This window comes from Sinocyclocheilus grahami, unplaced genomic scaffold (assembly GCF_001515645.1).
Source record: "Sinocyclocheilus grahami isolate Dianchi unplaced genomic scaffold, SAMN03320097.WGS_v1.1 scaffold1107.1, whole genome shotgun sequence".
NCBI lineage: Eukaryota > Metazoa > Chordata > Actinopteri > Cypriniformes > Cyprinidae > Sinocyclocheilus > Sinocyclocheilus grahami.
Genome location: NW_015506286.1, coordinates 286,028 through 302,157, shown reverse-complemented (window position 1 = coordinate 302,157; position 16,130 = coordinate 286,028). Strand labels below are relative to the sequence as shown.

At 37.8% G+C, this 16,130-nt stretch overlaps 1 protein-coding gene across 1 annotated transcript in view; it reads right to left on the bottom strand.

Annotated features, from left to right (window-relative positions):
- Positions 1–1,017: 1,017 nt before the first annotated feature.
- LOC107566866 (PH and SEC7 domain-containing protein 1-like) overlaps positions 1,018–16,130 on the bottom strand; it is a 37,780-nt gene continuing 22,667 nt past the window's right edge. The window contains exons 14-19 of the mRNA XM_016252427.1: positions 9,077–9,202; positions 6,175–6,186; positions 5,890–6,047; positions 4,312–4,456; positions 3,674–3,817; positions 1,018–2,483 (exon numbers count right to left, since the gene is read on the bottom strand). Coding sequence (XP_016107913.1) covers positions 2,205–2,483; positions 3,674–3,817; positions 4,312–4,456; positions 5,890–6,047; positions 6,175–6,186; positions 9,077–9,202 — 864 coding nt within the window. The 3' untranslated portion in view covers positions 1,018–2,204. The remainder of the gene's footprint in view (positions 2,484–3,673; positions 3,818–4,311; positions 4,457–5,889; positions 6,048–6,174; positions 6,187–9,076; positions 9,203–16,130) is intronic.

Genomic DNA, 16,130 nt, shown 5'->3' with positions numbered 1-16,130 from the left:
TGCGTCGATCACACAAACAGGCCTATGCTGAATATTGCATGTGGCAGTTTTGATTGACACACCACATTCATTATAAGTTTTAAAACATTCCTTAAATAGGTGATATATTTTTGCGCATATACACACTCTCTCTCATCGATTACATAAGAAAGCAATAAGGGGAAGTGCGTCTTAAACACTGACTAACTGCGTTTAACAGGAAAAAGATGACATTCAGTGCGCTGCGTGGGTAACGGGTCCGTTTGACTCATGAACTACACGCTGTGAGCCTCCTACCGACTTCAGCTTCTGTTGAACTGAACAAACACGATAGATTGTCACTAGTCAGCCATGCTGTACGCAGCAGACAACATTCAGCCAAGAGAATAATGCAGAAAGACAAGGACGAGAAGCTAAAATAGAGCATATTCAAGAAATGAACTATACAGACAAAGATACACGTCTCTGTTCGTTTCACTGCGGAAATCATTTTCTCAAACTGTTTTTTTTGTATCTTGTCTTGTTCTCTCACTAAAATATCTAAATAGCCTTAAAACGTAATTTTGCATATTATGATTTCAGAGAAAACGTCTTGGATTTTGCGAATTGGTCTTTTTCCCTGTTTTAGGCATAAATCGAACAATATTTAGTGAGGTTTCTGCCTAAAAACTATGGGGGGAAAAAAAATCTAATTTGCCAATAGAATTTGTTTTCAGTGAATATATCTTGAATTAAGTTTATTTTTCTTAACTTATTCACAAATAGATTTTTTAAGAACGAATCTAACAATATAGTGAGGTTTGTGCTTGAAAATGAGAAAATTGCTAATAAACTTAATTCAAGATTACAAAATTTTTTCTCAACTAAATAGATTTCATTTTAATTTTCACCAAAAATATTAGAACTTGTTTTCAGAGAATATATATTGAATTAAGTCTATTTTAACTAATTTGTAAATAGCTTTTTCTTGTTTTAAGCAGAAATCTAACTAAAAGAGATTTTAGAAAACAATATTTTCTATATTTCAATATTCAGAAAACAAGAAAAAAATATTTTCAATGGGGTGAGAAAAACCTAATTCAAGACATATGCAAAATTTGTTAATGGATATAATTCAAGACAATATACAAAAATGGTTTCTCAACTAAATTGGTGTCTCGATTTTCAACAAAAATATCTAAACATTCTTAACATGTACATTTGCATACTGAAACTTGTTTTCAGAGAATATAACTTGAATTAAGTTGATCTTTTTTCTGAATAGTTTTTTCCTATTTTACGCATACATCTTACAAAATTTGGTGAGGTTTGTGCTTAAAAACTAGGGAAAAATACAATCTGTAAATTAGGTAAGAAAAACTTAATTCAAGACACAATATACAAAATTTGTTTCTCAATTATAGATCTAATTTTAAGGATGCTTAAATATTTTTATAAGAAAAAAGGCAAACTACTGATTGAGAAAATGAGTTTCGCAGTGTAATTATATTTAGTGTTCAGTGCAAAAGACGTTTTAGGGCAAAACGGGGTTTTGCAGAGCAAACGGATGGTGCATTTAGTGACTATGATGTCCCTGTGCATTACTGTACAAATACAGATCGCTAACGCTTAGAACAACATGAAGAAATAACTAGTTGCATACGGGCTAGTCAGTTTTCTGCTCATCTACCGTTCATAAACACGACAAAATGAGACGCCCATATGACAAATAACAAGCATCGTGTTTCACCGTGCAAAATACACAGATCCTAGACGTCGCCCTGCCAAGCGTTGATACTTTTCGTGACCATTTTGAGCAGAATTTGTGAATTTTAATATGCATGGTAAACAAATGAGTTATTTCTAGAAATGCAAAAACTGAAGACCTTCTAACACGATCATATTTTAAAGGTTTGAAGACGTTTAGGCCCAGATTTGACTTGGTAGTGTGCGATGAAATGGCTTCAGGTAAGAACTCGCAGAAGAAACCGAGAACTAGAAGGCAAAGGAAGGTTATGCATTTCATATTTACGTTCCTCCGAATCCTAATCACGTTGTCCCATCCAGATCCCATAGCACCTTGTATTGTGACATCACCCAGCCATCAGCCAATCACAGAGTCAGATTCAGTCGGAATCAACACCCCTTCCTGATGGCACACAGAGCAGGGAGGGCGCACACAGGAAAGAGAGAGACCTCACTTCCTCTCCAGTACAGCGAGCTTCCTGTGGGTGGCGGCGGCGGCTTCACTTGCGGACGGCCTGCCGGTAGCTGTGTCTCTGGCCCTGACCGCGGGAGCAGCCGTTGTTGCCGTTGCCGGATGGTTCTTGTGCGCCGGCGGCAGCGCTTTGACTCGCACCATCTCTGGTGCTGCAGGTCATACTGCTCTCCTGCAGCGTGGGGCTGGATTGAGCTCTCTGTAGCGCACCTTCCTCCAGGAGCATGGCTTCAAACACTGACAGGTCATCGTCGTCGCAGCGCTGCTTCGCCCGCAGGAGCATGCTGTACGTCTCATAGCGCGTTTTCTACAAGATGGAGACGTTTCGTTAATTGGCTGAAAATGTCAGCCAGAACTGGCTCAGGCCATCCAAGATGTAGATGAGTTTGTTTCTTCATCAGATTTGGAGAAATGTAGCATTGCATCACTGTCTCACCAGTGGATCCTCTGCAGTGAATGGGTGCCGTCAGAATGAGAGTCCAAACAGAGGTTTTTAACTTCAAACTGATGCTTCCAGCTAAAATACTTGTGAAATACAGTGAAAAACTTGTCTCGTCTGAATCAGGAGAAAAATCTGCACAGATCAAGCACCGTTTACAAGCCAAAACAGCTCTAATCAAATATGTGGGTGGATTTTGATGTGAGAGACAACAGGAGATTGACTTTTTCATTATTATGGATTATGGACTCATATTTTAGCCAGAACTGACAGTTTGAAGTTACAAATGCCTCAATGGTGGATTTGTTTCTTTCAAACATGCAGCTTTTGTCTTTTAAAGACGTTAACTGAAGGACTGGAGTGGTGTGGATTACTTGTGGATTATTGTGATGTTTTTATCAGCTGTTTGGATTCTCATTCTGACGGCACCCATTCACTGCAGAGGATCCATTGGTGAGCAAGTGATGCAATGCTACATTTCTCCACATCTGTTCTCATGAAGAAACAAACTCATCTTGGATGGTCTGAGGGTGAGCACATTTTCAGCAAATTTTCAATTTTGGGTGAACTATTCCTTTAAGAACAACATAGTTAATCAGTGCATTAAATTGATCAAAAGTGACAAAAGACATGTCTGATGTTACAAAAGACTTCTGTTTCAAATAAATGCTGTTCCTTGCAACTTTCTATTCATCAAAGAATCCTAAAAAAAAAGTATCACAGTTTCCACAAAAATATTAACCAGCGCAAACTTTTTCAAAATTAATAATAATCAGAAATGTTTCTTGAGCAGCAAATCAGCATATTATACTGATTTCTGAAGATCATGTGACACTGAAGACTGGAGGAATGATGCTGAAAATACAGCGCTGCATCACAGGAATAAATTACATTTTATAATATATTCAAATAGAAAACAATTATTTTAAATTGTAATAATATTTCAAGATATTACTGTTCTTACTGTATTTTTGATCAAATAAATGGAGCCTTGATTTTAAAAGAGACTTCTTTCAAAAACATAAAAACATTTTTTTTGAACCATAGTGTATATTTACCTCAAACTCTAGATATTCCTCCTTCATTCGGTACTCCTCAAGTTCACGACCTTTCACCTTCCTGTCAGGTGGATACGAGCGCAGTTGTACGAGCTCAGTGGAGATGGAGCGAAATCGAGCTTCATGAGCCTGTACCTGCTCCTCCTACACACATCAACACACACTTTATAACAATGTAGTTTATATAAACACAGATACAGTACATGCACAGTCACTCTTATAAAACAGTGAGCCTCCTTGCTGTTCACTGACTGCACAGGCAGCTGTCTTTAAAGGAAGCATCATAACTGAAATCAATAAGTGATGCATGTCATGCAAATAGGTAAAATAATTATTAATAGTTATTGTTAAATAATTAGTAACACTTAACAAAAAGGTTTCTTTTTTAACTACATTAGTTGACATGAACTAAAGATAAACAATACTTCTACAGCATCATTTATTAATCTTAATATTTACTAATGTAGTTAACTAATGAAATCTTACAGCAAAGTGTTACCAATTTATTCATATGTATTTATTATTATATTCATATTATTTATTATTATACGACTTAATTATTTTTCAAGTACAAAGCCTTATAATGATAACATTTATACAGGTATGTGACAACATTTATGCAAATCCGCTCATTTGACCTGCGACAGCTTGGAGGCGGAGCCTGGCAGCAGCGGCCGACTGAATTTCTTCTGTGAGCCAATGGCAGCAGGGAGGGGCGGGGCTGAAAACATGGCTGCCACCGTGTTGATGCGTGTGATCCAAGACTGCATTTGTTCAGCATTCCTACACAAATAAATCAAATCCACGTTAATAATGATAGAAGACATCTAAAAGAAGAACCAGACTGCAACAGACGGGTTCTAGAAGTAAAAATCTCATTAAAGGTTTTTAGCCATAAGATGTAGAACGAGCTCTGTGGTGGTTCAATGATGAAAAGGAAGCAGTGTGATAGACATTTTTACAAAAATGCTTCATTAGAACACTACATATAATCCTAAAACCGTTCCACCAATCTGAGGAGTCATGGAATCACAGGAAAACAGCGGATGAAATGTTTTTTTTTTTTTTCGAAATGCAAAAACACTCATATACCCACAAAAAAGTGGATTTTCCAGCACAAGCAATGAGAGCTGAAACTGGGGCAAACTTCAACTAGAGCAGAGCGAGTTCTCCTGGGGAACAGGGATGTGTGTGAACACACACACACACACACACACACAATAGAAAGAAACACAGCTGACAGGACTGCATGAGTGTTTTGAATTGGACAGAAAAGACATCACATGCTGAGCTTCATGCTGCACAGATTATTTATTCCAGTTAAAGATTAATGTTCTTGTTTTTTGTATAGAAGCATATGCACATGTGGTTAGCAAGCAATTTTCACAACTGTGTGATACAGATTTGTCAATCTGAATACTAATTTTTCTACTAAGAACATTGTGCAGTGCTAGTTGCCAAGGCAACACTTCTCCTTTTCATTTAGCTTAACTTGACGTATTAAAATAACTAAAACTGAAATAAAAATGAATAAAACAATTATATAGACATATTTTAAAAAAACCTAAAACTAATAAAAATAACAAAAACACACAAGAAAATCATTAAAAATGTAACTAAAATGAAAAAGAACTGAAATAAAAATAAAAACTATGTAGACATATAAAAAAGATAAAAATGATAAGAACAGACAGCAAAATAAAAAACTAAAACTTTAACTAAAATTAAAATGAACTGAAACATAAAAAACATAGACATACAAACTAAAAACCATAAAAATGTTAAAAAGACAACAAAATCACTAGAACCTAAACTAAAATTAAAATAATCTCAAATAAAAACTATATAGACATTAAAAAAATCAAAAACTGATAAAAATGATAGAAATCAGACAATAAAATGACAAAGTTTTAACTAAAATTCAAAAGTAAAAGTAAAATCAAATTTGAATAAAAACTATAATAGTATCTAGTAGTGCATTTGCATGTATAACAGAATATTCAACTAGAACATAATAAAATGTAGGATGAGACTTAATTTTATCCAAGTGGAACTGATGGTGAATTTATTGTGATGTCTCTAGATGAGAGGAGGTTGGAGGGAAACATAATAAGCTTAATGGCATCAAATGAAAATGGAGTTATTACATTTTGATGACTATGGCATGTCTTCCTAAACAGGTTTGCGGTGTTTTGTGGTTGAGTGTGTGAACTCACGGAGCCTGAAAGAGGTAGACTCTCCAGTCCGCGGTCCGGAGGTAAAACACGTTTGGCCGTTTGCTGTAGTCTGTGGCTCGGATGGCCAGCGAATGATGAATAGACACCGCATTCTTCAAATCCTCATCTGATAACTGTTTATCTGGTCGATACTCGCCCTGGAAACACAATTATCCTGTTATTATTCAAAACATATATCAGAGATGACCTCCGAGTATGAAATGTGTTATATAAATAAACTTGCCTTGCCTCATAGTGCCCTCTCATAATTACTGATATACTGACCATACTGTCATCCTACACATTAAAACAGCAGATTACCATCAAACTGCTTATATCCGAAAAATGCAACGGCAGTTGATATATAGTTTCTATTAATATTGCTTAAACTTAGTGTGTTAGGGCCAGTTCCAGTAATCAACACTAAATATTAAACACAGTCACATAATTTATCCTGCATTGTTGGTGTTACAGACATGAATGAGTCCTCAAATAATGCAGCTTGTTGAGAAGACCAATTCTGAAGCAATTCCTTTGTTTTCTTTTCCTTTTCTACATAATTATATGTAGAAATAAAAATTATTGAAAACTATATAGACATATAAAAAAACAAACAAAATAATAATGAAAAAAATACACAAATAAAATCATTCAAAATATTAATAAAACTACAATAGTATATTAATGATACTATCATTGAGATACTATTATAGCTTTTTATTTAGTTTTCATTTTTGTTTTTTGTTTTGTATTTTACTCATTTTTGTCGGTTTTTTTAAAGGGGTCATATGATGTTGCTAAAAAGAACATTATTTTGTGTATTTGGTGTAATGAAATGTGTTTATGCGGTTTAAGGTTAAAAAAACACATTATTTTCCACATACAGTACATTATTGTTTCTCCTCTATGCCCCGCCTTTCTGAAACGCATCGATTTTTACAAAGCTCATCGTTCTGAAAAGCGAGGTGTGCTGTGATTGGCCAGCTATCCAGTGCGTTGTGATTGGCCGGATACCTCAAGCGTGTGACGGAAATGTTACGCCCCTACCATACTGTGATGCCGTCTCCCGACATGACCAGACAAAACCAATAAAACCCATTACAAACGAGGCATTCTTTGCATTTAGTGGGGACATAATTACGGATTATAATGACTTATACTGTCTTTTTAAGTGCTGCGTTGCATCGCACCTTGTCTGCATTTGTGATCAGAGAAATGACAAACAACAAGCGCTACTCTACACTGCTCAAAACTCGCGTTTGAATCATCAGTGGCAGGCCGGCGGCTAGAGTGAGCGGAGGCCGGCGGCTTGAGGGAGCGGAGGCCGGCGGCTTGAGGGAGCGGAGGCCGGCGGCTAGAGTGAGCGGAGGCCGGCGGCTTGAGGGAGCGGAGGCCGTCGGCTTGAGGGAGCGGAGGCGAAAGGTGACAAATTCTTAAACAATTCCTATGCTTTTCTTTTCCTTTTCTAGACATTTTGACCTGCTTTGAAAGCATTGCTATTGCTTTTGGAAATGCACATCTAGTGTTCTTTATGCTGCAGTAACTGTGGAGAGAAATCCAGTGTGTTTAAAGACTACAGGAGTTCGGATTCAGACCCTCTATCAGACTCGGTGTGATATTTTGGGTCTGTCTCGCTGCGCGTCCTGCCTAGAGTGAATAAAAGTCTTTCCCCCGACAGTTTTCGCTCTCCACTTCCCTCCCGCTGATCATAAACCCCCCGAGTGTGGCAGACGCTATCGATCGAGTGCGTGTTGAAGTAAAGTGCTCTTCCCAGCGGGTTTCTCTCTCACACCTGCCACCGGCGGCCTGATGCTCTCCATCACAGAAATCAAATCAAAGACTTGATCGCACAGGCCAATCTATTATGGCATGCCACTGCGAGACGACCGCAGGTTAAATGGATGGGTGTTTCAAAGCCGTCGTACTATGAAAAATCGAATTCTCCTTGAATTTTTGGAAACTGAAGTGTTCACTGTACTATTTAGGCTTGCTTTAACACCACTTTCCCAACCATGAGCACATGTAAGTCAATTGCAGGTCCCACTCTACTTTTTGGTTAAACATCCCTTTTCATTTGGAAATTATGGAAGTAAATTGGGCTACAAATGCCACTCCATGCAGATCATTTGAATATATGACAGCATGCATTTACATATCAAGGCCTATTTAGTATGCTGCATGATGAATGACTGATGAATGAGCCAAACCAAAACAGGTCATTTACATCTAGAAGTCTTAGGAACAGTTGCAAAAACAGGTGGAAATGGCCATGAAAAATGAAATAGTTTTTAGTGCAAGAAACCTTGACTAACATTTCAAATGAATTTCAGAGCAGGGTGATTATTGTTGACTGAAACTGAAAACTAAACTATTAAAAACACATTTTGCTACTTGAAATTGAATAAAACAAATAAAATATATAATTTTTATTTTTTTTATTTACATTTTATTCCACTAAAACGGAAATAAACATTAAAAATTATAAAACAATATAGTCTTTATTAAAAACTATACATTTTAATTCTCTAAAACTGAAATAAAAGTTATTCAAAAATATATATGCATGTTAAAAATAATAATAAAAATGACAAAACAACACAATTACAAATAAAAATAAATTCAAAATATTTATAAATAAAACTACATGAGACACAATAAAAGTACGATAAAAACATTTAAACACCAGAGTACGAATCAGTGTTATTTTATTATCACTGGGATACTATTATAGTTTTTAATATTTTAAATTATTTTTTTTTATATTTTGTTTTAATTTTAATGTTTAAAATTTTTTGTTTTTATCATTTTTATATTTATTTTTGAATGTCTAAACAGTTTTTATAAATTTTTAGATATTTTAGTACATTAAGTTAAACTAAATGAAAATGAGAAATGACGCCCTGGCTGAAACTAACTAGTTTTTTATAGTTTATTTTATTTCAAGTAATTTATGGTTTTAGTTTTAGTTAACTACAATAACCTGTACGCATAAAATGTGAGCGCTTTAAAGCAGGAGAGTGGATGTGTGAATGTTCCTGTCTTTCTCGGCTGTTTTTATGAGGTCTCTCGCCACATTCTGCACACTCTGAGGTGTAATATTTCTCGTGAATACACACATCGAATGTCTGAGGTCAGTGAAGAGACCCCATTAATGGTGTCTTTCTCAGAGAAAGGACGTGCATCACACTGCCGTCCCATCCGCGTGATGTTTCTCAGGGGAGAGACGCTCGACGAGTCTCTGCAAAGACTCGTCGACACCAACCTGGAAATCACGAGAACCAAAAACCTTCAGCTCACCTCCACGAACCAGCAGCTTTCCCAGCCACCATTAACACAAAAACAGAGACGAAAAACAGTTTCTTCCTCAAAACGATTTAGCTACAAAACACACAAGAGTTCGAAATAATGCTACTGCTTCAGCGCTGTTCAATACTGATAAACCCTTTAACATTCAACTCTATGAGCCCATGTTTTTTTACTTAAATTATTTTTAATAGACATAAAAAAAATGACCTCATTGCTTTTTTTAAATGTATATTTTTATCTATAAGACAAAGCTCTACCATATGGTTTTAAATTTGCAGAACTATATCATGCAAACATATTTTTTTACTTAATTAGGTTTTAGATACGTTTCATAATTATCAGAGTCAACAAAAAATAAAATGCATTCAAAAAGTCTGTATAGAAATATATACTACTGTATATTGCGGTCAACCTAATATCCAGGCCATGTTCAGTGATTTAAATTTTTTTTTTAAATGTATATCAGGAACAAAGTCTTAATTCATTCATTTCAAAAGTATTAGCAAATAAAAGTACATTCAATTATTTCAGAAATTTAAATACTTTTAATTAGTAATTATTTGTATTCCAAAGAACTGGAAGTTTTTTGTAATTTCGCTTTAGTTCACAAAGTAATTATTTGTACATAAAAAAAACTATAAATAAATAAATAAATGCAAACAGGCAGTAAGTGAATTGTGCATCAGTTTAAGTATTTCAAGACTGATGTAAACACTTTCTAATTTTTAGTAGTGGCAGCTATAAAACAGTACAACATATCAATCAAAACGATAATAGTATATTAGTATTATGGTGGTGATATTATGCACATGCAAACACCATTCACATTTACTTTGCGAGTAAAAAAAAAAAAAAGTTCTTATATAAAGTCTAAGGTTTTAATCTATTCCAATTCTGAATCTCTCAGATGTCAAATTATTTGAGATAATTATCCCATGACAACACTGTCTTCATAAACAGCATTCAAATGACACAAGAAGAAACAAATGATGTGAAAAGCAGCCTGATTATGTGTGCACCGCTCTAAAATGGGTGAAAAACAATGATCAATCACTCTCACATGTGCGTAAAACTTCAAGCCTGTTGCCTGGTAACCGGAAGAGAGAGAGAGAGAGAGAGAGAGGGTCGGAGGACAGATGGAGAAAAAAAACGCAACCTTAAGAATAAATTTAGCCAGAGCCATTACAGCAGACTCAACTGCAGACGTGATTTTATGAAACACAGAGAGACTAATGACAGTAATCACACAGCCGACTCCAGATCAGATCAGCACAACGCATGACTGAAAGAAAGTGTTAGATGGCAGGGGGGGCATTTTTAATCCCTTTGGTGATATTCAATATATATCTCAAATCTGGATATTTATGCTTTTAATTATTTATTGTTTCCATTATTTCAACCAAACACCTATTTGCATGTAATTATATTCAAAATGTTCAATTAAAAAATAAAATACAGTACAAACAATGCTACATTTTAATTACATTTTTTTATTAATTATTTTTATTTATAGTAATTTAATTTAATTTACAGTAAATGCACACTACTGTTAAAATTAGTTTTTTAAAGAAATTATTACTTTTATTAAATTGATCACGTTAAATGGATCAAAAGTGACAAATACATTTATAATGTTACAAAATATTTTTATTTCAAATCAATGCTGTTCTTTTTAACTTTCCAATAATTTCCTCTACAATCTGACTCTATCTGTACTTTCTATTCATCAAAGAATCCTGAAAAATTAAATGTATCCACAAAAACACGAATCAGCACAACTATTTTCAACACTGATAATCATCAGAAATGTTTTTTGAGCAGCAAAGCAGCATATTAGAATGATTTCTGAAGATCATGTGACACTGAAGACTGGAGTAATGATGCTGAAAATTCAGATTTATATTACAGGAATAAATTACATTTGATAATATATTCAAACAGAAAACAGCTATTTTAAATTGTAATAATATTTAATTTTTTTTCTATTTTTACTGTATTTTTAATCAAATAAATGCAGCCTTGGAGAGCAGAAGAGACTTTGTTCAAAAACATTAAAAAAGTCTTACCGACCCTAAACTTTCGAATTGTAGTGCATATGTGATCAAAATGCAGTAAGTCAAATTAAATTGCATTGTGAAAAGACTATGAAAAGCACATATCTACTTAATTGTGAATCAAGTATTCCAGCTTTAATGACAGCTATACAATCAGACACACTTTCGCTCGACAACGAAGACATCCGATGCAAAACATACAGATTGTTTTTAAACTCTCAGATCTTTTTGAACTCATTCTAACCAATGCATGCAAGTCATTCTCACAATTTTGACAAAAACCTCACCTACATCAGCCAGCTAGACAACATTACCTTGGTGACTCATTAAAATCAGCAGAATTCACATGCTAATATTAAAATAACAGCATGAAAGCAATGCACGAGACTGCAGAATCTGAGTTTCAGCGGCTCGATACGGATGGGCCGGTGTTTCTCGGCTGTGCTCTTGTTCATGAGCTCAAGGAGGGACAGATGAGGCTATTTTGGGAGCTGCAGTAGGAGTCTGTGGGTTCACCTTTGCTCAGGATGTGAGCGGGGCCCTTTAAAGAGCACTGTGGTGTGTGTGGGCGTGTGGATGAGTGTTGAACATGAGAACAAGGTTAGGGCTCCGTGCGAGCGAGAGAGAGAGGGGGTGAATTCATATCGACAGAATGCAGCCGAGCCGTAACTATGCAGCGGTATCCATGGAGCCGTAACCATAGCAACGGCACTCGGAAAGCCAGGGTCTTTAATTGGTGTGTGTGTGTGTGAATACAGAGAGAGAATAGCCAGCACACACACACACACACTATTGTTTCTAGCAAATAACACGTCTCCAATGCCTGAAACACTAAAACCTGCTTTCCTTTCACTATTTATTATTATGGCATCACTCTTGTATCTTTGTGAAAATTTACAATGGCAATCATTTTATTTTTATTACGGTTATAAAGCATCACTATTAAACAAAGAAATTACTTTCCAAGTGACTGAACATGCAATTTCATCCTGCTAGATGATAAAATGGGCAAAAATAAGAGACTGCATATCTAGATACTACAAAAGCATAGAGACCTGAATTGGAAAAATATTAAGCATAAATGTAATATTTATATATTATAGTTACAAAATAAAATCTTGAAATACTTTATTAAATCAAATAAAAACTTAATATTATTTTATTTCACATTTCATTCCAAGGCAACGTCTCATTTTCATTTAGTTTAACAATGTTTTAAAATAACTAAACGGAACACTGAAATAAAAATAAATAAAAACAAGATGGATATGTTAGAAAATACACACAACAAAATTCCTAAAACTTTAACTAAAATTGAAACAGAAAATATAAAAATAAAAACTAATTCTAAATATTCATTCAAACTATAATAGTATCTCAATTATACTAAAATAATATATATTTATATTTATATATTTGTGCATAAAACATTTCCATCCATTTGGATTACACAGATTTAATAGAAATTAATAAACTTTCATAAATTATCATGAACGTTTATCATATCATATACATATATCAAACAGGTCAGATTTCGGTAATACAAACTGATTGTGTTTTAAAAACACAATATCCATGTTTATATATTTAGCATCAATAAATCAAATTTATTGATGCTAAATATATAATCTTTTATATTATATAGTTTTAATCTTTTACATTTTAACTAACTTCATATAGCTAGCCATATGTTCATACTCTTTAAAAAAAAATATTTTTTTTTTACTTACTTTACTTACTAAGTCTGTTCATGTTGAAACTGTGGAAATTTTAAATGCAATTCAAATGCATAAATCTTACATTTAGGCCTAAATATTTTTTTGAATGTAGCAACCACCCAAACGCAATACAACACATGAAAAACAATACCTTGTTTTTGCCTAAGCAAACAATCACTCATACGTTCCAAATATAGTTATAGATTTTACAATAATGACAGTAGCTGTATTAACTCTGCTAATTTTGAGGAAACTATGGTTACCATGGTAATGTGTTCTTAAAATTATAAAATTAGTTGACTCGTGTTTCTCTGTGGGTAGTTTGGTAGTAACACATTGCATCTACAGTAAAACCTTACATTCATTAAATGGTGAAAGCAGGAAGAAAACACTTACATTGTCCACTGCAGCTTTTCATTTTTAATAGAGTTGTACAGGGCCTGCAGAGAGAGAGAGAGAGAGAGCGAGAGCGAGAGAGAGAGTCACAACTGAGCTGTAAATGACTGTGTTTGGTTTCATAGACTGGCGTATGAGTTGCATCATATGTATAATCTGCAGTAAGTGGCATCATAATCAGACTGTGACAGATGACAAGTCTTGAAATAAACATCTGATTCAGATAAAGTCACACCGTCTACACAAATAAACGTCAATCTGGACATCAATCCACATCAATACCTAACAATCAGTGAAGCATTAATTTAACTCTACAACCAAGAACCCAAACCTTTTCCAACCATATCTTTTTTTTATAAGAAAAATTAATAACCAAAGAATAGAGAATAGATAAATGTTTAAGCATGTCTGGTTCCCCTTCAGGAACTCGAGCTGCGTTGAAATGCTACGGGAACGCCTCCAGTGTGACCACGCTCTGAATCACATGTGTAATCAGTCCAATGGATGGGCAGACGTCATGGGCAGGGTCAGTCTTATTTGGTGTTGGCTGTCCATTATCACTCTTTATTTTACCAATATGAGTGTAGACAAACATACGGCGAGAGCCGGCAGCATCTCAGGCTGTGTGTTCTTCCCTGCCCGCACTACATTTCGGGTGGGGATACACACAGTTTGTGTGTTGTCTGCTTGGGAGCAAAACACGCAGAGTCAGCTGACTGTCCGCATTGCGAGGACTCTCTTTGAGGAGGGAGTCTTCACCGGCGTTTCTCGCGGCGCCGGCCCCGCTTTCGCCAGAGGTGGAGTGGCGGCTGTGGTCGTGGGGGTTGGCCATGGGTCCGGGGATTGCGAGGACTCTCTTTGAGGAGGGAGTCTTCACCGGCGTTTCTCGCGGCGCCGGCCCCGCTTTCGCCAGAGGTGGAGTGGCGGCTGTGCTCGTGGGGTTCGCCTATGGATCCGGTGGAGGGAATGTAGACAGACGAGTCCCTATCTTCATAACCACCAGATCCAGCGCCCGCTCTCTGGGTTTGGAAGCCTGCGCTGCGGTTCTTCCCCCCCGGGGAGAGGGCTCGACGCTCCTCCTTTCTTCCTCTGAGGAGGTTAATGAGGGCGTCGATGAGATTGCCAGTTGCACAAACACAAGCATCAGTCATCAGTTTTTCTCAGAGGAGATTGTTATTGTTTATGTGACCAAGTGGCTCACGCGCTGCCGAGTCACAGTGGCGCTCCCAGGCCGAAGGCTTATAGCGGAAGGCGGTTCTGTGCCCGTCTCTCCTCAGTGCCCTCAGGAGATCGGTCTGCCACCCCTGCCGGTGTTCCAGGGCGCAGCGGTCTCCGGCGAGCACTTCTCTCAGTTACCGCCCGGAAACATAGCAGTGCTAAGAGGCTCGCGACCTCCACGGATGTCTCTAGTACGCAGCTAGTACTCGCTCACACGAAAGAGCTGGGGTTAAGTCTTAACGCCAAGAAAAGTGTGCTTTCCAGTACAGAGAACCACTTATCTGGGCGTGGTGTGGGATTCGACCCCGATGTAGGCACACATGTCTCCTGCTCGGATCGAGTCGATCCTCGTCACGAGAGTGAGAGAAGGCCTGTCACTCACTGTCAAGCAGTTCCAGACTGCTGGGTCTGATGGCAGCCACGTCCAAAGTGGTTACTTTTGGCCTGCTGTACATGAGACCCCTACAGTGGTGGCTTAAGACCAAGGGGTTCTCCCCTAGAGGAAACCCGCTTCGCATGCTCAAGGTCACGCGGCGGGGTCTACGTGCCTTAGACATGTGAAGGAAACCTTGGTTCTTATGTCAGGGCCTGGTGCTGGGAGCTCCTGGTCGCCGCATATGCTAGCGACGGATGCATCTTTCACCGGTTGGGAGCGGTCATGAATGGGCGCTCGGCCCATGGCCTGTGGAGCAGCCGCCATCTCACGTGGCGCATAAGTTGACTGGAGATGCTGGCCGTGTTTCTAGCTTTGAAACACTTCCTCCCAGGCCTAAGAGATCGCTATGTGTTGGTGCGCACCGACAACACAGCAGTGGTCTTTTATATATGTGGGGGCAGACATCCTGTCGAGGCAGGGGCCGAGGCCCGCGGAATAGATGCCTCACCCCGAGGGGTGAAGCAGACTTGGAGAGTCTTTGGCCAGGCTCAGGTGGAATTGTTTGCGACTCGCACTGATATCGCACGGTCCCCTCTGGTTCTCGCTTTGACTCATCCAGGTCCACTGGGGCTGGATGCCATAGTACAGACGTGGCCGAGGCCTTGTCTGTACACCTTTCCCCCGATTTTTCTGCTCCCGGGAGTTCTGGAGAGAGTGCGCTGGAACGAGGTCAGTCGACTGCCAGTAGCCCCGTTCTGGCCGGGGTTCTAGAGAGAGTGCGTCAGGACGGGGTCCGTCTATTGCTAGTAGCCCTGTTCTGGCCGGGCCGAGTATGGTTCTCGGACCTGATTCCTCTCCTCGACGGCGCTCCATGGGAGAATCCCATCAGGAGAGATCTCCTCTCGGGGGGGCGGGCCGCCCCCCCGCCAGAAGCGTTGGAAGCTGTGGGTGTGGCCTCTGAGGAGGCACAACTCATAGCTTCTGGTCTCTCAACCGAAGTTGTTGAGACCATCCTCCATCCAGAGCTCCCTCTATGAGGAAACTGTACTTCTTGGTGCGAAGCCCGCCAGCTCGACCCAACTAACTGCCCATTTGTTACAGTTCTGGAGTTCCTGGAGGCCTGTTTATCCACAGGGTTGACCCACTCCACCCTAGAGGTCTTCATGGCGGCCA